Genomic DNA, 24,405 nt, shown 5'->3' with positions numbered 1-24,405 from the left:
AAATGGAACATTTTACATATTCCCTGCAACCTAGTTTAGCAAGGGAAAAAATGTTGGTTTTTTGGGGGGGCTAATAATGGCAACCTCATCTGAATAGTAGCCACTGTCTGTGTTACTCCACTGCATTTCTATTGTTATCTTTTAAAAAAATGTTTGAATATTTATTTGTCTAGAATAATTCTATTTACCGGTAACTACTAAATGAGGCTTACTGAACTGATTTGGTTGGGTGACATCAATGCTTTAACAGCAGTACCATTAACTGAGAGTTCATTTCCAGATCCAATTCAAATTACTTATCTATAAATGGGTTGGACCCATAATATCTTAGGAACATCTCCTCCCATTAGTAAGACTCAAGCACACTGATTAATTTTAGAGGCCCTTCTTTGTGTTTTAAGTTGATGACTGTAAGTAGAGAGTACACAGGATGACCTTGATGGGGAAAGAAGATTCATTACCAAAGCAAAAAAGAGGGAAGCATTACTTGAATCCAGACAACGGTGGGGGGAGGGTGATTATGAAAATGTCTCAGACAGACACTCCCCTAATTTATATGAATAAAAAAGAGGGAGGAGGGAAAGCACAACAGGACCTGCAAGGTATTATTATAGTCAATCTAAAAGTATTGTGTGTGTGTGTGTGGAATTTATTATTTGGTTTGCACTGCCTTATCGGCCTACAATAAGGGATCCAATACTTACTGGCCAAGTGTCCCCTAAATAAGATCATATCCAGGAAACCCAATGTAGCATCTACTTTGTGAACTATCTGGCATTAATTTTCTAAAAGAGCAATATAGTATCTCGGGCACACATGGAGAAGGATAGGTGTCTCCGATTCGCTACAGCTTCTACCAAAATTAAGAAGGTATATATCATTTTTCATCCCATTTCTATCTCTCTAAGGCACTTACAGTCCCTGGTGGCAAAGGGCTGCTGGTGGTTGCTTTAGTCTGAATGAACGCTTTCTACTATGATGCTAGGTTTATCTCGAGCTGGAGGATTCTTGTTGATATAGCTGTTCAAAGTCTTCTCCTGAAAAATCAGAGGCAGCAAAGAGAAAAAGATCAGAGGGACAAATGTGTTGCTCTCAAGACTCTCCAACCATAGCCAGAGCACTCTGACTTACAGACTCAGATTTGAAGAGATAGTCCAAACTTGGCCCCCATCCCTCCCAACTGTGTCTTCCCAAAAGAAAGATCCAGAAACCCCAACTCCGTATTCTGTTCCAACTTATGACATTATACAATCCTGACAGTTTCCCCAAACGTTTAGCCCGTTGTTTCTCAGTTATTCTGGAACGTTATTCCATTGTGTCAGTGAGTCTTCCAGCATTCTTCAGGAACCATGCTTTGTATTCAGGATGCACTACTAAGTTCTTGGAACGGTACTGTACAGCTGCAATACCAGAATACATAAGAGGCACAACAATTTTAGCCAACAGTCTAGAACTACATCATTACCATAAAAGCTGAGTGAAAGACAGGTCATAAAAGGAATACACAGAATAATTTATTGCATTCTTATTTATAGGAATGGGCAGTTTTTATTGTTTCAAGGGCCACATTTGTTTGGAAGGAATCCAGGAAGGCGCTAAATGACAATAGTGGGTGGGAGTTGGGCAAGATATGGGTGGAGTAGTATCATAATTAAGAGAGAGAAACATGTTTTTCATTCTGTCCTGCCACTTCATAGCTCCCCCCCCCCAATTTTTCTCTTTGTCTTTCTATCCCAGTGTTTCTCAACTCAGGCAACTTTAAAATGGCTGGCTGGGGAATTCTGAGAGTTGAACTCCACAAATCTTCAAGTTGTCAAGGTTGAGAAAGACTGCTCTATCCTGTGCCCAAGGCAGCAGGTTAGAATAGCTTTGTGCTTAATGGAGAAGTTGCAGAATGACTGGTTCATTGCCTCTGTTTCTTCCTGAACTGGCATTTAAGTTTAATTTTTAATTTCCACTGGAGCAATGGGTTGGACACAGATCAGACCTGGTGTTCTCACAATATCACGCTCACCTCTACTAGCTGGTGCCAATGTTCAATGGGCTTACGTGGATTTGCCAGCATCTCAGCCCAATGATCTCTCCCAGGCGAATCAGCATCATTGCCCACTCGACACATGCCAATGACTTCATTATGCCCAATGCTGTGGAAGAAGAGATTTATTTCAGAGCCAGCCTCTCACAGAGGTGGAGGAAAATGTCAACCTCACTTATGTGATTTGCATTAAAAAAAAAACCCTAAAGAATCCCTTAAGTTCATTGTCTATGATGCCATGATCCAAAAAACTTTCACTTGTCTATTCTAGATTTTTACAAAAGAGTCTAGTCTAGCATATGGCCCTAGGTTTTCTGCGGAACTCCCATTCAAACATTAATCAGGTCTGATTAGTTTTTTGGTATCAGCCAAAGGCATGATAGGTGCTAACACATCTGTGAGTTATTGGATCATTTGTATGCTTTACTTCAAACTGCTATATTAGGGACCCAGAGACAAACCAGATCACTGAAATATTAAGTCGCCCCCCCTAAAAATGCTATGTTTTAACCTTATTTAGATCATATTCTATTTTAGCATCTAAAATCAATTTAAGAAGTTTGGGGTGGGGTTTGAAATGGATATTTAAACAAAGCTGATTTTATTCTAACAAAGTGTGCATCAGCGTTTGTTTTTTTTTCCATTTCTGCAGCAAAAGTGCATGTGGAATATTTAAACACTAGTATTTAAGTACCCTTATCCTGCTAATCTACTTCTCTTCATATGTATTGCATCATAAGGTCCCACCTGCCAAAATAGAATAGAATAGAATAGAGTAGAGTAAAGTAGAGTAGAGTAGAGTAGAGTAGAGTAGAGTAGAGTAGAGTAGAGTAGAGTAGAGTAGAGTAGAGTAGAGTAGAGTAGAGTAGGAAGGGACCTTGGAAGTCTAGTCAACCCCCTGCTCAGGCAGGAAGTCCTATGCCATTTCAGACAAATGGTTGTCCAATCTCTTCTTAAAAACTTCCAGGGTTGAAAAAATTTACAACTTAGGGAAGGCTGACTATGCCACATTCATTCATAAAAACAGCCAGACAACAGCTCACTTCCTTGTCACCTTCCAGAGGTGAGAATATAAATTTCCAGATTTTCCAGGCCAGCATAACTACGGAAATGAGGTCATGTCAAGGGTTCAAAGCCATATAACTGAAGGATGCCCAAATTGGGCAAGGATTGCAATTCAGGATTGTCCTCAGTGCATAACTCTCTATTTGTCAGAAAGTGTGGAACAATCTTGTCTCTAAGTTCCACCCACTGCATCTTCGTTAGAAAAAGTAAAATGAAGTCCTGCTGGGCTGTATTCATTCTCTAGTAGTTTTCAATATAATTCCAGAAGATTTTTTTTTTGCACTATTCTTTACTAACCTGTGAACTAGCAACACAGCATTTGACTTAACAAGATATACCAAATCAAATAATCTGAATGCCCTGACATTTCAATGTTATTTTGTGGGTTTTCACAAGGCTTTAATGATTGGGGGGGGATAAATTCACACCGTTCTATGAAATTGTGCAACAGCATCCATGGCTGGTAAGAGTTGCCAATATCCCTCCCCAAGACATCCTACTCTGTGTCTCCATCTTGCATGTTGTGCCCCAAAATTCTCCAGTATCTTAAAGACAGGATTCTTTCACTGAAAGTAGAATCAAGGAAAGTGCTAAGTCATCATTGGCTGAAATGACTTTTGTCCAAAGGGGGAAAGAAGTCTAAAGGCCCAGCCAGCACTGAAGTCCCTGGAAAAGCCCTTTAAATCATACCTCTTCTGTTTAACTCACCGGAATTTGGGTGGATATGATATATCTTACCAATCATAATCCATGACTGCCAAGGTAATGCTGACATGCTCCATGCTGTCCTGGGGAATGTCAAAGACAAGAGCCTCATTGTAACTGGGGTTCAAAGTGTTTTTCTTGATGGAAGTCTTACGCTTCTTCAAGCGCCTCCCTTCACACATGAGGGATGCTTTGACATAGGGATCTGAAAAGATACAGGCAAAAGATAGAGAAAAGCGGTCCAGGTTTACAGGGGAAGAAGCCAAGCCAAATTTATACCAAGAGCCATCACCTGTAGTTTGGCAGTTCGAATCCCTAGTACAGGTCTCCTGCCAGCAGTGAAATCCACTTACCTTCGCTACCGGTTCAGGAATGGGAGTGCCTGTGCCTCTTCTGTGCATGCACAGAATGGGTAAAAAACGGGACGTAATGACGTCCCGGAGGATGGGCGGAGCCTCCCACCACCGGTGCTACTGGTTCATGCAAGCCGAATAGATCTAGCTGGATTTCACCACATGAGCAGGGGATTGAACTAGATAACCTCCAACTCTGTTACTGTTACCTGTAGCCTCTCTGTCTTTAACATTTTGCCCCATCTCGTTTCTGATCACTGTAATTTTTATTCCTTTGAGTTCAAGGAGTTTAGACTTCCTGATTAAGCACTGAGAGGAATCTTTCCCAATGGTATTTGAATGAGGTTTTCATGGTTGTGGGAACTGTTTGTAAGTGCTTAGTGAGAACAGATGCTGTCCACTACAAAGTATCATAAGGTCCAAAACCATTTGCAGGAGAATGGCATGGCAGAACTTGCAAGGAGGCTAATCACAATTCAGAATCCCTTTATGATGCAATTGCCACAAGCAGAAAAGTAGCATTATAGGAAATAGGCTGGGCTATATATAACCTTTTTTTCCCTAATGACCTACTATTTCACAAACTTTCCATGTAATCAGCAAAATACCAGATAGCAAAATGTTTCAGGCTGGCCCTGCCCCCACAATAGACCAGTCACATAAACCAAGCTGTTTTCTTTGGCAGAAGCTTTATCATAGATATAAGTGAGGCTGTGCCCACCAAACCGAACTGCAATTCCAGATTATATAGGAAGTTTACCACTACAGAACAGATTCTGCAGTTTTTTAACTACCAACATCCATAAAAGCCGGGCTTGCTTTGAGAAATTCCCTCTCTCTCCTGGTCATTTATAACTGCAAGTCCTTCCTTTCCTCCCTCACCCCTTCCATAGTGGATTGAGCTCTGATTGTCATCATAAACACCAAGATCAATTTATCAAAACTGACTTGGCATTATCTGTTAAGAAGCATCCTCCAGATCACAAACATGACAACTGTCACTGAGATGTATATCCCTAACTAGAGGCAGTAGAAAAATTCACTCTGTCTGAATGTTTATGCAAACTGATTGAGTTCATCATTCCCAAATGTACAAGGAAACCAAAAATAAACCCCAGCTCACACAGAATGCAAATTACAACTTTAAAAAAAATGTGCAAAAGGCACAGCTTAAGGAACAATGTGCATAGAAAAAAGCATATGTTAGGAAAAGCCTATTAGAAAAATATATATATATGCAAAAATATTCTAGAAAAATCACATATAAGAAAATATTTATTAGGAGAAATAAACAACAGCATTTACAAACTGCTGGGAAAACAGGCCAAACATAATTAATATGGTAAAAAAAGAGATGCCGAATGAAACAAAAATTGACAGATTTGCTCATTTGAAGCTGAACTATGTCCTTGTAATAGCAATGAAGCATAACGGGATCCATCTTACACTCATCTTGTTTCCTTCTCAGTAACCCCTTTTGCTGCTTTCTCTGCCCTCATTCTAAATGCTGCCTCCTTTGCTGATGGCAGGGATAAGGAACCTGATGCTCTCTAGAGGTCTCGCATTTGAGCTTTCAACCACCCTAAACAGTATGGCAAAGATCCAGTCTTAGGAGATACATCCCAAAGATCTGCAGGGAATTAGATTGCCAGTCCTCCCAGGGCAATGTTCTTACTTCTGACTGACCTCAAATTCTTACCTATATTTGAATCCCCTCGTTAAATCCTAGGCTTCTGTGAAGTCAACACATACCCAGAAGTTTCGCCTTTCATTCTTTGCTGCCATCCTATCTCCAAATTCATAAAGAATAGGATTCCAATTTACCAAAACTTTAAAATAAACGAACCAGGCCCAAGTGCAAATAAATGTGTCTTCATGTGGGCAGCATACCTTAGAAACACACTGCACTCATGAATTTGTTTTAGCAAGAGAACAGAGGCCCAAAGACATGTTGTGTTAAAAGCATGATTTTGCTTTTAGCATGGTTCAAAGCAGGGGAAGTCAGACAGACTCTAGTAGAGGTAAGAAAAAGTTAAACTCTCCCTTCCTGGTTATGAGATTCATCTCTTAAGACTCCCCCACATAAATGTTATCTGCATTTTTCAAAACCAAGAACATTAAACGTAAAAAACTGTTTTGTTGTGCAAATTCTTTCACATAAAATCCCATAGCCGCATCTTCCATCCCCGCAAAGTTCCTTTTTTTGTGCAGTCCAATTTAGGATAGAAAAAAAGGGAAAAGATCAGGGAGAAGTCAATTTCTGTACGTTTTTTTACTACTTTTAAAATAATCTGGAGTCAGGATGTTTTACCAGTTTATAGCAAACTGTAAACATATATTCGTACATTCTAATTTTTCTTCTGTTTTCTCCTGCACACCGTGTCTAACTGACAGTCCTCCAACACTTGAATTCTGGTATTTAGCTTTTTAATCTCATTTTACTGTCCTTTTTCCCGATAGCCTCCTTCTAAGTCAAAGTTACTGCTCCACTGCCAATGGCCTAGCTATTTTGCTTCAGGAACTACTGATCATGACCCAAACTTTGTCAGATCTGCTCACCAGAAAATCCAGTCAGGTCCATGGCTTTGAGGTTGGTAGCCTTAATGATGGTAACCGTGAGACGACCAGCGGTGGGCAGATAACAGAGGGAAAAATTCAGCTCCCCAAGGTCTGCTTTTTCCTATGAGAAGATGGGAAAAGAAATGGAATGATTTCAGATCCTTAGTTAAAAGAAAACCTTCACTGAAATTATTGAATTAGAGGCTGGACAGCCTTTTGCCAGCTGTGCCTGGACCACATCTTGCATTGCAGATCTCAAATTGGGAAGAGGGCTGAAACAGAAGCCCACTTCATGCATACCCACACACGTATATGTAGAAAAGTGTTAGAAAAGATACTATGATTTGCTGTATTCTGGCAATACAACATACTGTATTATTTTCAATTCTGCCAGCAGCTATATCAGGTATGAGATTAGGGTAGGACTTTGAGAATAACCTTGAAGAAGAGGAGAAAAAGGCACAGCCAAGGCAATGGTTAGGTAAAAAATATCTCACCCCAAATCAGGAATTGAATCTGAGAAAGCAATGAACCCCAAAGAACTGACCTAGTTCTCTTTAGAATAAAGGCAGGGAAGTGGAGATGGTGGTGGGAGTTGCAAGATTGATGTCAATCCTTCAAGATAGATCAAACTTGAGCCCAAAGTCATGAACACTAAAACTACTTTTTTATAGGGTTACAAAAACAGAATCCTACAACTTTGAATGTGCCTCCCTCCTCGCCTTTATTCTTGTCAACACCACAATGTAAACCAGATCAAGAAACAGATAGGCTGCTTTATAATAACAGAATCTCACACGTTTGATTGTGTTTTATTCCCCACCCTCCTATTATATTCATGTGAATTAAGAAGGTGTCTGCCTGAGCAGCTTATGTATTCCTTCTCCCTGTTTAAACCATGATTTCCCTTCTTTTTTTTGGTAACAAATCTGGCCTCTCTCTCTGTCAAAGTCACCTTTCTGTGTACATATTTTCAGTATTTTGGATATATCTTCTGTAACCCTTTATATCAGGCATCCTTACTCAAAGTTTGGAAATTTTAGTCCAAAACATCTGGCCAGCACCAAATTACATATCTCTATTTTGAGCCCTGTGATAAGAGTTCTATTAGACATTTCTGCAAAGCTTCTGGAAAAGAGCATTTTTGGCTGGCGGCCTGATTTAAGAACATTTTTTCCTGCCAAAATATTCTCAGGAACTGCCCTCAGCACTCACTTCATTTTGGTCATCAGTTAGAACCCTTTTCTTTTAAAGCGGGGTCTCCAACCTTGGCAACTTTAAGACTTGTGGACTTTAACTCCCAGAATTCCCCAGCTAGCATGAGGAATTCTGGGAGTTGAAGTCCACAAGTCTTAAAGTTGCCAAGGTTGGAGAACCCTGCTTTAAAGGATAATCAGTAATATTTATATGATTGGCAAAATAGGTGATTGCCATAGAAATGGTCTTCTACATTGTTGGACTATAATTCCTTCTGATCCTTGATAAATATTCCCTCCTGGTTGGAATTTATAGGAATCCAAAAATATCTCGGAACCACAAGTTCTCTTTCTAACCCAACTGTAATGCACTGACTCTCCATGTTTTAAAACTCTGAGAAAAAAGGCAGTCTCTAAGTTTTCAGAGATCTTACTGCTTAAAATAGTTTTCTTTCGCTTTCAAAATCTATGCAACTTTATATAACTAAAAACCCAACCCAATAACAATCAAACAACTTTTAGAAAAACATGCATAGAAAATAAACATGACCAGAAACAAAGCAATTCCCTCATTAAATAGTAAGAAATACCGTTAATTGATAAGAAATGCTGATTGCGCATTCAGTTTCTCCACACAGCTATTTCCCACAAACACATATACACCAACATACCTTTTCAATGTAAAATATTAAGGCCACCAGTCATAAGCGGAAAGTTAAAATATTTAGGAGGGAGAATCTGTATACACGTTGTCCCTGGGGTGGGTTCTACTTACCGGTTCACAATGGAGCCGCGCACATGCGCAGAAGCTTCTGCGTATGCGCAGAAGCGTTGTGATGACGTTGGGGTCAGTGGGCGGAGCCTCCTGCCGGTTTTACTACCGGTTCTATAGAACTGGTGCGAACCGGGGGAAACCCACCACTGCATTGTCCACAGGTAGGATACAATCACAATCGAGCCCACATTTTCCACTACTAAGCAAAATAGTTGTTAAGTGAGTTTTGTCCCATTTTATGGGACATTTCTTACCTCAGTTGTTAATCACTGCAATTGTTTAGTAACATGGTTGTTAAATGAATTTGGTTTTCCTATTGGTTTTGTTTGTCAGAAAGTCAAAAAAGGCAATCATATGACCCCAAGGTACTGCAACTGTCATAAATATAAACCAGTTGCCAAGCATCCAAATTTTTATCATATGACCATGGAGATACTGTAATGGTTGCAAGTGTGAAAAACAGTCATAGATCACTTTTTTCAGTACAGTTATAACTTTGAAAGGTCACTAAATGAAAGGCTGTAAGTGGAGGACTATTTGCATCCACTTTTTTTAAAAGACAGTCTAATACAAAGGACTAACTATCCTGTCAAGGAATTTTCTCTATCTTTCATGCAGCTGTAGTCCTTGCTTACTGACCACAATTGGAATCAGCAATTCCATTGCTAAGTGCCATAGTCACTAAGCAAAAAGCAAACAAACAAACAAAAAAATGTGACTGTCCCAGACTGATGTCACTTCTGCTTCTGTCAGTAAGTGAATCAATGGTGTTGTTAAGCAGGACATCATGTGACTGACTTCCATTTCTCTTCCACATTATCTATTAATTCTGCTTGTTGGTATTTGGTCATGGAACTTGCAAAAAGTGACCATGTAACTGCAGGACACTGACATGGTTGTAAATGTGAGCATTAGTTGCAAAGTTACTTTTTTATTCAATGTTTGTAGCTTTGAAGGGTTGCTAAACAAGAGAGATGGTAAGAAAGGTATGAACATCTCAAAATAATTTTGATTTTTTTCCCCAAAATTTTTGTTTCATAGCCGAAGTTGCTATTTGTATTAATAGGAAGAAAATGTTTGCTTAAAAGCATTCTAATGATCATCAACACTGCGGAAATAACCATTACATATAAAAATTGATAAAATAAAAGTTAGATTATCAGTGCACAGGTTTGTCTATATATTTGGGATGCTGGAGAAGTTACTCTAGTAAGGTTCATGTATGATGGATACCGGAATTATATCTTATAATCTGCAAACCTATCCGAATTAATAAAAGAAGTTCTGAACATTTGGCCCTGTCCTTTTCAATGGTGCCTCAATACCATCAGGCACATCTCCTGAGGCCTCCAAGAGGTCAGAAAGAAGACTTGTAACCTTGGCTGAAATGGGTTAACTATCCCTGCTATTTCTGATTTATAGACATGTTTAGACTTCAGGAAGCACATTGTGGGCACTTAACCAACTGACTGTCTGGTGGGTGTAAGGAGTCTCAAAACAGTCTCCCCTTCTTTGCTGTAATTCCTTGCTGTAAATTTAATAAATTTAAAATGATCCTGACCTGTTTGTCTTGTTCAGCTGCAGCTACATGAAGATTATCTTTCTAGGGTTTCAGAGAAGAATGTGCATTAGAGTCTGAGCACATTGTGCTATGCAAAGCACATTGACTTAACTAGATCCACATTCCTCGTTCTGAAATATTAACAAGTACACAACTTTCCTCCATAACATCTAAGTCTAATGTGAAGGGCAGGCTTAGTTGAGAAAGCCCTTAATGATTGTAGTAAGACAGGTTTTCTCCTACAGAAATATAGGAAGTTGTCCTTTGATGAATCAGGCTATTGATTCACTGAACTCAAGTCTGTTGACACCAGACACCATAAGAAGTGGCTTATCTGTAGCCCTTTGCTCAATCTGAAACATCCATGGCCAGGGAACAATCCAGACCTCTAATAAGAGCTACTGTTTCTATCCTGCTGGCCTCCAAAGCCTACTTCTTGAGAGAAAGGATAGTGTGTGAATGTGTATGTAAGAGAGGAAGGGAGGGGGATTGGGTTCAGCCCCTTCTGATATATACTCCATGCAATAATTGGCAATAGATTACATCAGAAAGAACTTGGCATTTGGAAAAATAGAAAGACTACAGCATAAAGGGGTGAAGCTAGAGGCAATGATCTTTAGATTTCAATATTTTCATTCAAGGCTTTGATCTTCCTCCCAAATTAGATACAGTCTGCCCCTGAGTGTTCTCCAGATGTTTTGATTTCAACTTCCATTTTAGGTAGGAGTTCTGGGGACCAAAAAATTCAAAGCATATATCAGACTCTTGATTGGAGAAGGTCCACATTGTTTCTTGTGCTCTCCCATTAAGCATAGCAACCTGGGTCCACTTATATAGCCGATCTACAGATAACGTAATAAATAATACAGACAGAATGGTTATCTTTTTAAAATATTGATACATTGCCTTTCAGACCAAATCCTTCCCAAGGTGGGTTGCTTTAGAACAATAAACACATAGAATATCAGGAAGAAAAAAAAATCGATACAGCCACAATCCAAAACAAAAAATGATTAAACTTTGAAAGAAAACTATACATACTGTCTAAGCATCTTTCTTGGCCCCTGGAGGAAGAAGGTAGGGAGGAAAAAGGATGTTTGGGTGCATGGAGAGAGGAGAAAAATATTTGAAATTAGAGGTGGTATAGCCCACCTCGGTGAAGAAAAAACCACAATATATGAGTTAACCATTCCAGTGACAGTAAGGATTTTTTTAAAAAAAAGGGACATCTTAATCAAAAGTATAATCTGTTTAGAAGGAAAATATTAAGCCACAGCGCTTGATTCTCATGTCATTCATCACCAGTAGTCAGAAATTAAACTACTCTACTTCCCATATGGATATCAAGATGTACCTGTGGTATTCCTTCTTCTAGTATCGATGTTAAAGACACAGTAGCTTTGACATAAAAGAAGCAGCCAATTCCAAAACAAAAACATGGGACAAGGAGACTGCCAGTTGGGATTTCAAGTGTCCTACTATGGACAAATCCCTGGAATTTCAGCTCAGCCCAGAAAGGATACCCATATTGAAAGCTCAGAATGAAAGGGAAGGCAAATAAATTTTAGCCCTCCTCCCCCCAATGACCTAGTAGGGCATTGCTTCCTTCTCAATATTTTATGATCTTTTACCAGTTCACTCCCATTTGCAGCCTCATCAATATGAATTAATCTGTCTCCTTTTCTTTCTTCCCCTTTCCTTTTCATCGGCAGCACTCCTAAACCATCAGAGTCCAAAGGGTATCAATAGGCCCTCATTCAGGCTAAACTACAGAGAGATATGAGGCTAAGGGCAGGAGGGCATAGTGTGATGGACCATTGCTGGCTTAGGCAGGAAGATATGTCTGGGAGGAGGAAAAGGAGAGGAAGATGAGAAAACAGCCTTTCTCTAAACACAGGTAAAGAGACACAGATTGAAGCCAATTTCAAGCCTATTCGGACACCTAAGTCATGGAGAAGACTGTCATTCCAGTAGGCCACTCCTCCTATATCATTCTGAGCAAACTAAACCAAATCCCAAATTAACAAAGCATAAAATTCCTATATTTGCCTATTATGCTAGGCCTAAACAACTGGCCTACATAAACATTTAGAGTGATGACTTGATTCAGACAATGTGCTAAAATTATGGCTGCAGAAGCTTGTAGATAGCTTTACAATGTGTTACATAGCTGACTGATAATAATCAGGTATTTAAGCCACTGGATACACACATCAATTTTATACAACCTCTGGCCCCCTCCTGAGCTGAAAATGTTATTCCCTTCCACTCTTGTGACAGTAGTATACTATTGTCCATACCTACAGCAGCCCTCTGAATCTGACAAATTTAGATGTATGAAAGTGAGCTGACATGATTAATATAAAAAGCTTTTGATGATTCATCCATGATTTATTCCATTTATGTAAGTCATGACTTAAGGTGTTTCCAGAAAAGACTGATTATGCAATTGCCTTGTTTCATTTATAGATTTATATGGGGAATCCAAGTGAACACCTTCTACTTTTAACTCCTCTGTTTTCTCATTGGTTGTTCCATCTTTTCTTTTGCTGAAGAAGAGGCATTGCAAGCTGCCTTTTGATGTGTGAGCCTGTGAATTCACTGCCCAAGTGATGAACTAATACGACATAGTGTTTCAGTACTTGTTGCTGCCTCTCAGTTTAGGCCACTGAAGAGTTATGAAGATAAAATGGGGATTCAGGAACCACATTCTGTAGCTTCTTGAAACCAAAGATAACAAATCTGAGCAAGCCTAGAAAGAGATGTATAACTTCCATAAAATATATGTTCATGGAAATGCATACCAGCAGAGGATTGCCAAGAGGGGGCAGTTATGTGATAGAATTATCAAGTAGAGGAATTGCAGGCTAACACATGAAGGGTATCAGGTGGGTGGAAAGTCAGGAAATTTATAAATATAGTTTCTTTCTTTCACTATTCCATTCCTAACAGGGAGTCTATGTGCTCCTAAGCAGCACAGATGCACTGCATCAGATCAGCCATAATTCATTCTAGGAAACCCATTAAATGGAAAGCCCAGAAGAGCAAAGAAGATCCACCAAAGCTGCTCAAAGTGACTCAGGTTTTGCTCACTAATTTGACAAAATTGGCAAATTGCAATATACTTTTTAAAAACAGAAATACAGAAAGGTGGTTGAAACAAGTCAATCTTCCATCTTTGGAAGAATTATCTCCATAATATTATACTTACTACAAGGATGGCAACTCTATAGATACTACAGACTTCTGACTATATTAGCTTGCTGATTGGGGTGAACTATAATCAAAAGGGAAGGCACAGATTTTACGTCTTTCCTTTCCGCTGACAAGCAACAGCTCTCCTGAGGCTTCAGGGAGGGCTTCAACTTTCCCAGCCTAACTAGGAATTGACAAAGATCAATAATTTTTTTGTATGCAAAGCAAGTCCTCTGTCAGTGAACAATGGCTCTTTCATCCAAACCCACTTAGGGGAGGTATAGATACCATAATACTGTTATGCCGTAACACTCACTTCTTAAAAATCATTTGGGGTGGAGGGGAGGGAGATGGTTCTTATTTATTATAATTGACAAAGTTGTTGAGAAGCTGAATAAAGTGTGATAGATCCAACATTGTCTGCCCTGGATGTTCATTAGTAACAATGTTTTGAGGACAGGGGGAAAAAATCCCTAAATCATAGTTTATAAATGCTTTCACTGCTTCTTCCTGCTATTACCCCTGCCTAACTTTCACAATAGCCAAAAGCAGATTTAGTGATATATTGAATAAACTGAAATAATTACTCAGTTAAACCTCATTCATTTCAAAATTTTGATGAAGCTCCAATCTAATTTAATCAATCAAATCTCTGGGTAGCATATGGTCCTTCAGCCTCAAGCTCTGCACTTATAGCATTAGAGATGCAAACATTGGGGGTGGGGTGGGGGAGTCTATTATATGTCAGTTCATGTCCAACTTCTAAAAACACCCAATTCCTGGAAAGCTCAAATACAATGCCATATTCCCTAACTGCAATATTCGGAAGTACTGTTGCATATGTAGCTAAAACACCATCACTCACACACAAGAGGGAGCATCTGGTAGGCACAGGGAGGAAACACTTCAAAGGGTTGGGTAGGTGGGAAAGAATCCCTAAGAAATAGATTATGCCACACATGTCACTAAACACATTGGGTGTTCTGATTTGCAGGAGGGGAAACAAGCAACACTGGAAATCATATGAAAGAACAAATATAACAGTATATTTAGAACAAATACTCTTGGTGCAACATAATTCCATTTCCCAAACGAGACTCCTAGGAACCTTCAACAAGATTGGATGTTAAGACAGCCTTCCTCAGTCTGGCACCCATCCAGATACATTGGCCCACAATTTGCATTCTCAGCCTATTGAACAAGTCTAGCAACCATCTTCTGGTCTTCAACCAGAAGCTACTGGAAATTGCTCTCCTCCTTCAGTTATCTAAGGTCCAGAGTAATTATCTGTTCTCTAATCCTACAGAGAATGTTTATTTGGTCTTTCTCCCTTCTTTATTCCAGTGCTTTCTCCCCTACCCTATAACCAGCTGATTTGCTAAAGCTCAGGAAAAAAAAATCACACAATTAGTAAGAACGACATTCAACCAGGAAAATATTTCAGGCTAAGGTGGACTGGCTATCATGACAATTGTTGGGCATGATAGGAACGAAGGAGAAATCTGAAGTTGTGAGGAAAGGGCATTTGCTGATAGGATTGGAAGGAATGGCTGCTGCACACCTGATTGCCCTAATTAGCCACCAGCTCGATGAATAAGAGCCTAGCTAAAAATATGCACAGAAAGGGAGAAGAAGAAAAGCAAAGACGAGTTGCTCTTTGAGAGAGCTGAAGGAATGGGGAGGGGGAAGAATGGGAGGAGGGAGAACCCAATAGGTGAATGTCTGTAAGAAACCTACTGAAACCACCCACTCCCATATTCTCTTTAGGTTTTACCAACTCCTCCCTTGTTGATGATATTTCCCATTTTTCACCTCTGCCCACACAAATCCTTTTATATCATCCGTTCTTCAGACACTGTGCACATATTTAAGTATCCAAAACATTTAATAGCCTCCCTGCCCTTATATTTTGGAAGCAGGACATTTTGAAGACAGAGCACAGAAGAGATACATGAGTGCATTTCCACCATTATTTTTTTTTTTGCAAGCAAAAAGCAAGGGAATTGGGTGGAGAACCTTTCTGAATCTTGTATTATCTACAGATCTGGCAGTGAACAGGCCATAAGTGAAGGTCATGAGCTGTGAAAGCTCACCTTAATTAGGAACGTATTAAAGAAGAAACTATTCTTGCACATCCTATGAATGATCATCAGTGCTACTTCTATGTGCCTAGATAATGATAAGGCTGCAGTTATACCAAATTTCTCCAGAGTTTGTGTTTCACAATGAAAGCACATTGTAAGTCTTGTCCAGCAGGTTATATTGCTCTCCTGATCTTGTTCATAACTCAATATTTATGAATATACATGCAGCTAAGTGCTTATATATGGAACAATAATTCAGAATGCTTTCTACTACATTTCTTTGCCTCAAAATATCCCCTGTACTTTCTCAGGAGTAAAATAGTGATGTTTCCATGGGCACTAACCACAGACAATTTCAGGAGTACAAACCAAACTGTGTGTTTAACTAATGGGAAATCTCTTTTATAAATATGCGGCGAATGAGACGACTCACTGCAGCCAGGTGGGCGTGTCTGGGTGGGTGTGGCCAGGTTGACACGGAGGTTTAGGTACTTCGCATACACTTATAATCTGTTGATTAGAATTGTGCTCTCGTTGATTAAACACTTTAGCTGGTCAGAATAGTGCCTGAACATTTGCTTCATATTTTTGAGTTATGTAAGAATTAGAAGCTGAATAGAAAAAAAAAAGTTGTAAACTGGGTGCTAGGAAATATTAGACTTTTTAAATTGGAGGCTTGGTTTAGTAGTCACTCTAACCTAACAATGAATCTGAGAATGGTGAAAAATATAATTTCAACCTAACAGTAGTTGTGCTAAAAAAGGATTGCGGGGATTGCCATTTGCTGTGAACTTAACCAGCAATTGCTTTTTTAAATAAGCAGAGAAAACTTCAACCCTGTCTGCTTCTCATCCTAAAAGCTAGGAGGGATTGAAATCATCTTCATGTCCCAACCAGCTGCTGCTTCAGGGACATTTTATTTCTTTTATTATAATTAAAAAAATAATTGTATCTTCTTCCTAAGTGTTGTAACACTGAATTGTAATCAAAAGTGTTTTCAGTGGGAGCAAATGAAGCAAATGAGTGTAATCAGTGGTGGGTTTCTACCAGTTCAGGCGAACCAGTAGCAGTGGTGGGAGACTCCGCCCACCCGCCTGGACTCATCACAGATGCTTTGCATGCGCTCAAAGTTCCGAACTGGTACCGAAGGTAAGTGAAACCCACTACTGAGTGCAATGCTCTCTTTCTCATTTTGTCTTCACTCCAATGGGACCATCACAATCTGAATGGTACTCAGGAGGGATATCAACAAATGGAGCACAGCTGTGCTACTGTGTTCTTTTGTGCATCTATCTGGGCTCTCCTCAGTCAAAGAACAAAATTGACTTTCATAGTGTGGAAATCTTTATAAAAAAACCTTCCCCCCTCCTTTTGAGGCAACTATTGTTATTGATTCATGAATATACAATAGCTGAGCAATGCAGCTGCATTGATTGACTGAATTGATGAAGTGCACCAAGCTAAAATGCCGCATGCAAGTATTGAAGAGCTTGATTAACCAAATGAGACTGCTGAATTTTGTGACTAATTCAATTACAATGAATTTAATCCCTTGAGCGATTTGCATTATTGGTTAGAGTTTACCATTTTAACTCAAAAGCCTGGAATGTATCATTCAAGGAGACATCACTTCTCACATAATCAAGCAGAGGAAGTCCTCAGCTTACAACCTTAATTGTAACTAGACTTTCTGTTGCTAAATAAGAGAGTTACATCTGATTTTTATGACCTTTGTTGCCATGGTTGTTAAGCAATCACCCCAGTTGTTAAGTGAATTATGCAGTTGTTAAGCAAATCTGGCTTTCCCCCATTGACTTTGTGTGTTAGAAGACAACTGAGAAGGTCGCAATCACATGACCCCAGGACACTGCAACCAACATAATTATTTTGAGACCTGAATTTGGATCACATAATTACGTGGATGTTGTGACAATTAAAAGGAATGGTTGTAATTCACTGTTTTCAGTGCCATTGTAACATCAATTGGTGGCCAAATGAATGGTTGTAAGTCAAGGGCTACCTGTAACACCTCCACTTACCGAACTGGCTTCCATGATGTCCCGCCAGAGGGGAGCATCATTGTCCCGCTCAGCAATCTCCAGCAGGTTGTCCAGGACGACTTGGCCAATCATATCATGACGGGAGAAGCGGTCAAAATCATAGACACTAAAATGAAGCTTACGCGAGGGCAGTTCAGCAAAGGGGACGTTGAAGTTAAAGGTCTCATTGAAAATAGGATTGAGGGTTTTGCGATGCACCTTTGTCTGGAATTTCTTTTTACGGTCAGGCAGAAGGTACATTTTCACATAGGGGTCAGAGAAACCATTCGCATCTTTGGCAGGTAGGTCCAAAGCCCGGAGTATCCTGACCACCAGCTGCTCCGTGCCATAGGCGTAACGGAGGGCAAAACTCAATTGTCCACAGCTTGGAGCCTCCCCTTTCTTAGAGTCTGCCTCACCTGACCGCTGTTTATACAGTTCAGGTTTTATCTGCCCAATGCTGGTCACTTGTTCCACCTTGTCTTCTCCACCATGGACTCCAGTGTCTGGGCTGCTCAATTGCTGGGTCACAGGACGTGGCAGTGTATTGTACCTGGAGGGAAGAGTAAACAAAAGAATACAGCCAGACATAACCACATGTCCATTAAATTCACCCTAGAAATCAATACTCCTCTGTCCAGGATAGAATTACATCTTTCAACACTCTTGCTTTAAATTTTCAGAAGGGTAACAAATATCTCTTGGTCTACAGATGAACTTAAATTAATTTAAAATTTGAATCAGGATTAGTTAATTCATTAAAATCACTGAGATTTACACAACTTACATTAAATGCCACTGCATTCAGACAATACGTTGTTAATATACCTAAATCTGGATCTATTGCAGGGGTGAAATGCTCCCAGTTCGGACTGGATCGCCCGATCCAGTAGCGATGGAGGTGGGTGGTTCGGAGAACCGATAGCAAAAATCCCTGCCCCCACCCCATTGCCCAGCTGAGCCACGCAATCATCAGAGGCTTTTTTTTTAAAATTATTTTTAAAAGCATTTTTTCTACAACCTCTTTGGCCGAAAAAATGCTTTTAAAAGTAAAAAAAAAAGCCTATGATGATAGCATGGCTTAGCTGGGATCATCAGAGGCTTTTAAAAGCATTTTTTCTACAACCTCTTAGGCCGAGGAGGTTATAGAAAAAATGTTTTTAAAGGAAAAAAAACATCTGCCGATCAGGCAAGTCAGCTGGGATCGTCAGAAGCTTTTTTTAAAAAAAGAAAGCCTCTGCCAATCAGGCAAGTCAGCTGGGATTGTCAGAGGCTTAAAAAGCATTTTTTTAACAACCTCTTCAGCCAAAGTTGTACAAGAAATGGTTTTAAAAGTAAAAAAAAAAAAAAAAAGTTGACAACGCCTACTCAGTCATATTACTTCTCCCCCAACCAAGCCACGCCCACACAACCGGTAGTGACAAATTTTACATTTCACCACTGATCTATTGTGTATAAAAAGTGTATAAAAAGATGCAGCAGATTTACAGATTTTACAGATGAAATCTTGAAAAAAAGCATACAAAAGCTTGATGGCACCTGCCGTAACGTGCCTTCCAAAAAGATAGCAGGTGCACTTTTATTCTTTAGAACCAAAATTGGATATACGCTTGATTTAATAATCTGCTTCAATGTGCCTGTAACTGTTTCAGTGTGAGATCTTTAATTAGTACTAACTTTTCACTTCTTAGAATATGGACAAGAAACACGAGACACTTGGAGAAAGCTCCATGAACTGTGATATGCTGGAGGTTCAGTTGAGGAGAACTGATTATATAGTTGGCAGATAATCATTTCTTCTTCCTTTGTTTATGAACCAGCAACATTGTTATATTACAGCTGTGTGCCTCCTATGCTACTGTGCTTTCTCTTTTTCCAAAGACCCACTAAAAACCTCTAACCCTAAGCATCTTGGAAGCTGAATGCAATGAACAAGTGAACAGCCTACTTATCCATATAGTATGTCTATGATTATATTCTGAAGCCAAAACTTATTTTTTAAAGGACTGCACCTGTTAGAATCAACCCAAAACTTTTCAAGCAGCACTGTGTTTCACAATACTATATAATACAGTGTTTCACCACCTTGGCAACTTTAAGATGCCTGGAGTTCAACTCCCAGAAATCCCCAGCCAGGTGGTTGGGGGAGTTGGGAGTCCAGGTATCTTGAAATTGCACAGGTTGAGAAAGACTGGTATAATGAATCAATTATGTATTTATGTGTGGGTCTCATGATGTCAGTGTTGCACTCAGGAGACCTAGACTATCATCTGGCAACTTGCATTATTTTCATTGTCTTCTACAACTTTAGTTGTAGAAGTTATTCTTGATATTTTGATTTTCAGAATGGGAATCTGGGCTAAGAGGTATTGATTGAAAAGCTCTTACCTTACTGATCAGGCAGTTTGTGCCCTCATGCTTATAATTTAAAAAGATGTGACATAAAAGAAAAAAATGGGGCAAGGAAAGAAAAACAAGAATACTCAGGCACCAATTATTAAAGTTAAACAAAGAGTATTGAATGTATGTCCTCCATATAAACATCAACTGTACAGATTCAGCTTTAATACTTGGGCTCTCCCTCTGCATCCTTCCCTCCTCACAACTCACCTGGGAGTGGGTGCCAAGCTTGCTACTTGCTGGTGGGAGTGAGCATTGGGAATGCTGCCTTCCTTGGTACCGGTCTGACTTTCCACGGGGAGGTCAGGGGAGGTTTGGCTAACCTTGAGGTTGGCCTCAGGATAGGAATCCATATCGAGGTATGATCTCTCAGGCATTTCAGGACCCAGTTCTACCCGCTCAGCCAGGAGATCCCCAAAAGGCGAGTGGTGGAGATGAGCATGGAGGGGATGCTCCTTGCGCTGAGTTTGTGATGAGGATCCTTTGTCTCGCCAGGGGATCCAACATAGTTTCCAAGAGACGAAAAGGGAGACGCCCAGCAGCACAATCCCACAGAAAGTCACAATCACTGACAGAAGACTAACCAGGATCTCTAGAGGAGAAAAGTGGAGAGGCAAATACCATAATGAAAGATCAGGGATAAGTTGTTTTCTATGGCCATCTGTCATCTTGGCTAGTTGAACTGTCCTCATTTACTGGCTGTTGGAGAGAACCTAGAACCTTGGGCTAGTAGCACCAACTGCCAGCAGCCAGAACACACAACAGCTCAGCTCTTTCTTGAATAGTACCATTAAACCGTCCCTGATTCCCAATTCAATCCTGTCCCCCACATTAGAAGAAGTAGCCCCAACCTGACTATGTTATGGTCTGCCAAGCATTGGAAGAGGTGTTCATAGGTGTCAATTTTTTGGTTCCAGAAGTATTTAATTGGGCATTAATTATAAACCCAGTCTTTATTAGGTGTGGAACTATAAAAAAATATTATACTGAAGGGAAATAAGTCCCCCCCCCCATAAATTCTACAGTCCCTCAGGATCAGTATTAAATATAAGCAGTCGTAGTTTCACATCAAAATATACTTGCCATCTACATTCAATAAATGCACAACATTCATTCCTTTTATCTTGCTATTATATATATTTTCATTATTTATGATCAAGTTTCCTAGTGTTGTTGGTACCTAAGAAAAATCTCTGATAGTCTTTAATAAATTTTTACAGATGCAGCCAAGAAGAATAGAAAAACCATTTCCCATTAAATCCTATTTAAAGACCATTTAGAACCCAATGGCACAGACACATACATAGATTTCTCAATAAATACCATAACAATTGCAATAAATATATATGTAATCAAATTATGTAATGGTTCTTCCATTTCAATGTATTTTCCATTGCACAATATTTAAACTGCTTGATTCAAAGCATTTCCCACGAAAACTCCAGAGAGCGTTCAGGATTTTCATTCTTGCAAATGTGATAAGGACTAGAAGCCTCATTTTTCTATAATACAAAAGTAGTTCAAGATTTCAAATGATCCTACAACACTCATTAGAATGTCTTTCTGTCACGTGGAACTATAAAACAACATACAGACATATTTTAGTTATTTGTTTATATATAATAACAATTTGTATCAGAGACTTCTATGCCACTTCAGTCCAGCAACATACCAACAAGACCCATGAACTAGACCATAATTTTTCATTATTCTATTCCGATTTCCTCTATGGATATTATAGATCAAGATTCTCACCTGTGTTGATGGGACCCACATGCCCTGTCAGTTCCTGACACTTTTCACGTTCCTGGGCAGCACATGTGTTGGAACACAGCACATGAAGGAGCTCCATTGCCTTGCGATGCCTATCCTCATCATAATCTCCTGACATGATGCCTAAACAGCAAGTAGACATTGTAGATATTGTATTGCATGTTAAAAATGTCATTCTATATGACCTTGGGCCATGGTGAAATCAGCAATGCAGGTTGTCCTAGCAGTAAAGTCCCTGCTGATTGTTATTGCTGGCTGAACTTTGGGGTGTCCTTACATTACATGCTAAAGAATTTAGATTCAGTCCCTGCTCTCTTCAATGACCAGATGAGTCATTGACAGGCAGAGGAGGCTATGTTGAATTACATGATCAAACATGCCAACCTTGTTTTTTTTTAAAAAAAAAATTGCGTAAGTACATCCTTTATTTGAGGGGTTCAAAAATGTCTGGGTGCCACTTAGATTATGCTACCTTCTGCATTTATTTTAGCTACTGATGCTGAAGCTGAAATAAACAGCTCACCCAGGGGGAAAAAAACAGACCAAATCCACCCTCCATATCCTCTTACCCTGTCTACTCTGGGAAAAACTGAAGTTTTGATGGTTGAAGTAGGCACAAAAGTAATATCGGGGGTAACTGGAGGAACAACTGGGGAAGCAAAATATATCCAGTATCAGAACTCTGGAGAAACAATGTGTAGACATTGTCTGTAGATGAGGACCTGGCTACCTTAAGAGAGAAGCCATTTTCGTATTTTCTTTACATCAGCTGAAACTGATTCATACTGCCAGAGGCTAAAATGGATAGCATGTGCAAAATGCATGGAAATTACAAAGCAGGCTTGGTATCTATTTTATGTACTATAGTTTTGGGTGAACAGGGATTGAACACCAACCTATGTCTTATCTATGATTCAGGCAAAGGCAGCATCTCAACTGACCACCACCAAATGCAAGGAAGAAATACAGTGGCACTAGGTCAAGGCTGAACGCTATTGCATTATGTCTCCCCCAAAAATAATTACCTGGGAGTTACCTTAGCTTGGCTGATCAGAGGCAGACCAAAGTTTAAGTGTAGATCCGGATTTAATTGGCTAAAAAGGGACTCTCAGTATGCTTAGGTCTGTGATGGTCTTTCAGCCTAACATCCCAGATGTTGTTCTTGGATGGTGGAACAGGCAGGCAAGGGTGGAGAGGAAGCACATAAGTGGTGGAGCTTTGGGGACAGAATGTGAGAATGTGAGCATGAAGAAGAGGGACGCCAGGTGCATTGGTGCTGGCTTACTACAACTGGAAGTAAAATGCAGTAAATCCCTGATGAAATTATGCCCAACTAATATCACTGGAGGCAATAAATATGTGTTGATGCATTCCAAGGAAGGAAGGGCTTTGGATAAACTTAAAACCATAAGACATTAGCCTTGGCTGACGACTGGTCACAAGGACCTGGAGAATGTCAGTATCAAGACATTACTTCAAACTTACTAGTAAAGCAATAGATATTTATAGCAAATAATTCCAATAGGAAGGAAAGTTATCAGAGGTAGATACCAATTTGCTGTGGATGCTCTCTCATTTAACATTACCCATATATAAAGATGTAACATCTGTTGCTAAGCTCAGTTTCAGATATGCTCTAAAGGAGCCAGCAACATGGCTAGCAACGCATCAGCTCAAATTCATTGTCTCACACAAAGAAAGAAGACATTTCACCAAGAAATAGCAGCCATGAATAACAGAAAGATAAATTATCTAAATGTAGCACTGATTCTCAGGCTGAATTCACTTCAGGACCCCCAGCCCATAGTACCAGTTACCTCAGCTACTTATTAGCCATGAAACTTGAATTGTTAAATAAATGCCCTCCCAAATGGGAGTGGGCAAGAGATTGAGCATGCAGACCATGGCCCAGTTTTCAACATCAATATACCTGATGACCTTGGCTGTCATATGTTTGGTGCATTAGTGATTCATGGCCAGCTTGTGTGCCAGCTCATGGCCAGTTTGTGTGCCAGCTCATGAACATGTGGCCAACAAGTGTACAGGGAAGATGATAAATGGAGATCTTCTCATTCTTCCTACTTGTACAACCCAACCCTACTTGTCCTGCCCCAGAGGGGCAGGATTCATATATACCATAATGAGATTTGTTTGATTTTGTCTGTTAGGCATATTGATCTATTGTGATCTATCAAACATGGTTTATATAATACATTATGACAAGCTATCTAATTAGCATTCTCTACACATGCGTTACTGTGATACAGGAACTGTTTGGAAAGGGGGATTTATTAACCCATGGCAGCTAATACGCTGCAGTAGCATTTCAAAAGACTACTAGCATTACTGTGATGAAAAAGGCTCCAGAGTCCATGAACATTTATACCATAAAAATTCATTAGTCGGGCTGTCTAAGGCAGTCTGCGGTTACTAGAGGCCTTCCACCTGTTCTAGATTTCAGTAGTTAAGGGGTTGGATCAGGATAGGGTGAGCCAAGTATAAATGCAGACTTGGCCAACAAAAATTAATGGGTGACTTCAGGCCAGGCCACTCTCAGCCTTGTTTATCCCACAGCAAGCCTGTTTTGAGGGATTGGAGGAAACATGGAAACAAACAAATAGATAACTCTCGTTCCTACCTAGAATATTATGAGAGCTGAATTCCA

General features: G+C 39.7%; 1 protein-coding gene and 1 long non-coding RNA gene across 4 annotated transcripts in view; one reads left to right on the top strand and one right to left on the bottom strand.

The window, feature by feature from the left end:
• Nucleotides 1-24,405, bottom strand: part of SYT3 (synaptotagmin 3) — a 49,523-nt gene that overhangs the window by 1,919 nt on the left and 23,199 nt on the right. Inside the window, exons 3-9 of the mRNA XM_060693636.2 lie at nt 21,723-21,863; nt 20,178-20,559; nt 17,568-18,120; nt 6,718-6,838; nt 3,839-4,010; nt 2,015-2,144; nt 917-1,037 (exon numbers count right to left, since the gene is read on the bottom strand). Of these exons, the coding sequence (XP_060549619.1) occupies nt 951-1,037; nt 2,015-2,144; nt 3,839-4,010; nt 6,718-6,838; nt 17,568-18,120; nt 20,178-20,559; nt 21,723-21,858 (1,581 nt within the window). The 5' untranslated portion in view covers nt 21,859-21,863 and the 3' untranslated portion in view covers nt 917-950. The remainder of the gene's footprint in view (nt 1-916; nt 1,038-2,014; nt 2,145-3,838; nt 4,011-6,717; nt 6,839-17,567; nt 18,121-20,177; nt 20,560-21,722; nt 21,864-24,405) is intronic.
• Nucleotides 1-24,405, top strand: part of LOC117659672 (uncharacterized) — a 39,230-nt gene that overhangs the window by 6,258 nt on the left and 8,567 nt on the right. The window contains exon 2 of one of the 3 annotated variants that reach the window (XR_015733745.1): nt 21,709-21,870. This is a non-coding gene — a long non-coding RNA (uncharacterized LOC117659672). Of the gene's footprint in view, nt 1-21,708; nt 21,884-24,405 lie in introns of all 3 variants that reach the window. The other 2 variants (XR_009623066.2, XR_009623068.2) reach the window with 2 other exon arrangements.

Source organism: Pantherophis guttatus, chromosome 4 (genome assembly GCF_059756535.1).
Source record: "Pantherophis guttatus breed Tessera chromosome 4, ASM5975653v1, whole genome shotgun sequence".
NCBI classification, from domain to species: Eukaryota; Metazoa; Chordata; class Lepidosauria; order Squamata; family Colubridae; genus Pantherophis; species Pantherophis guttatus.
This window is presented reverse-complemented; position numbering and strand designations above follow the sequence as displayed.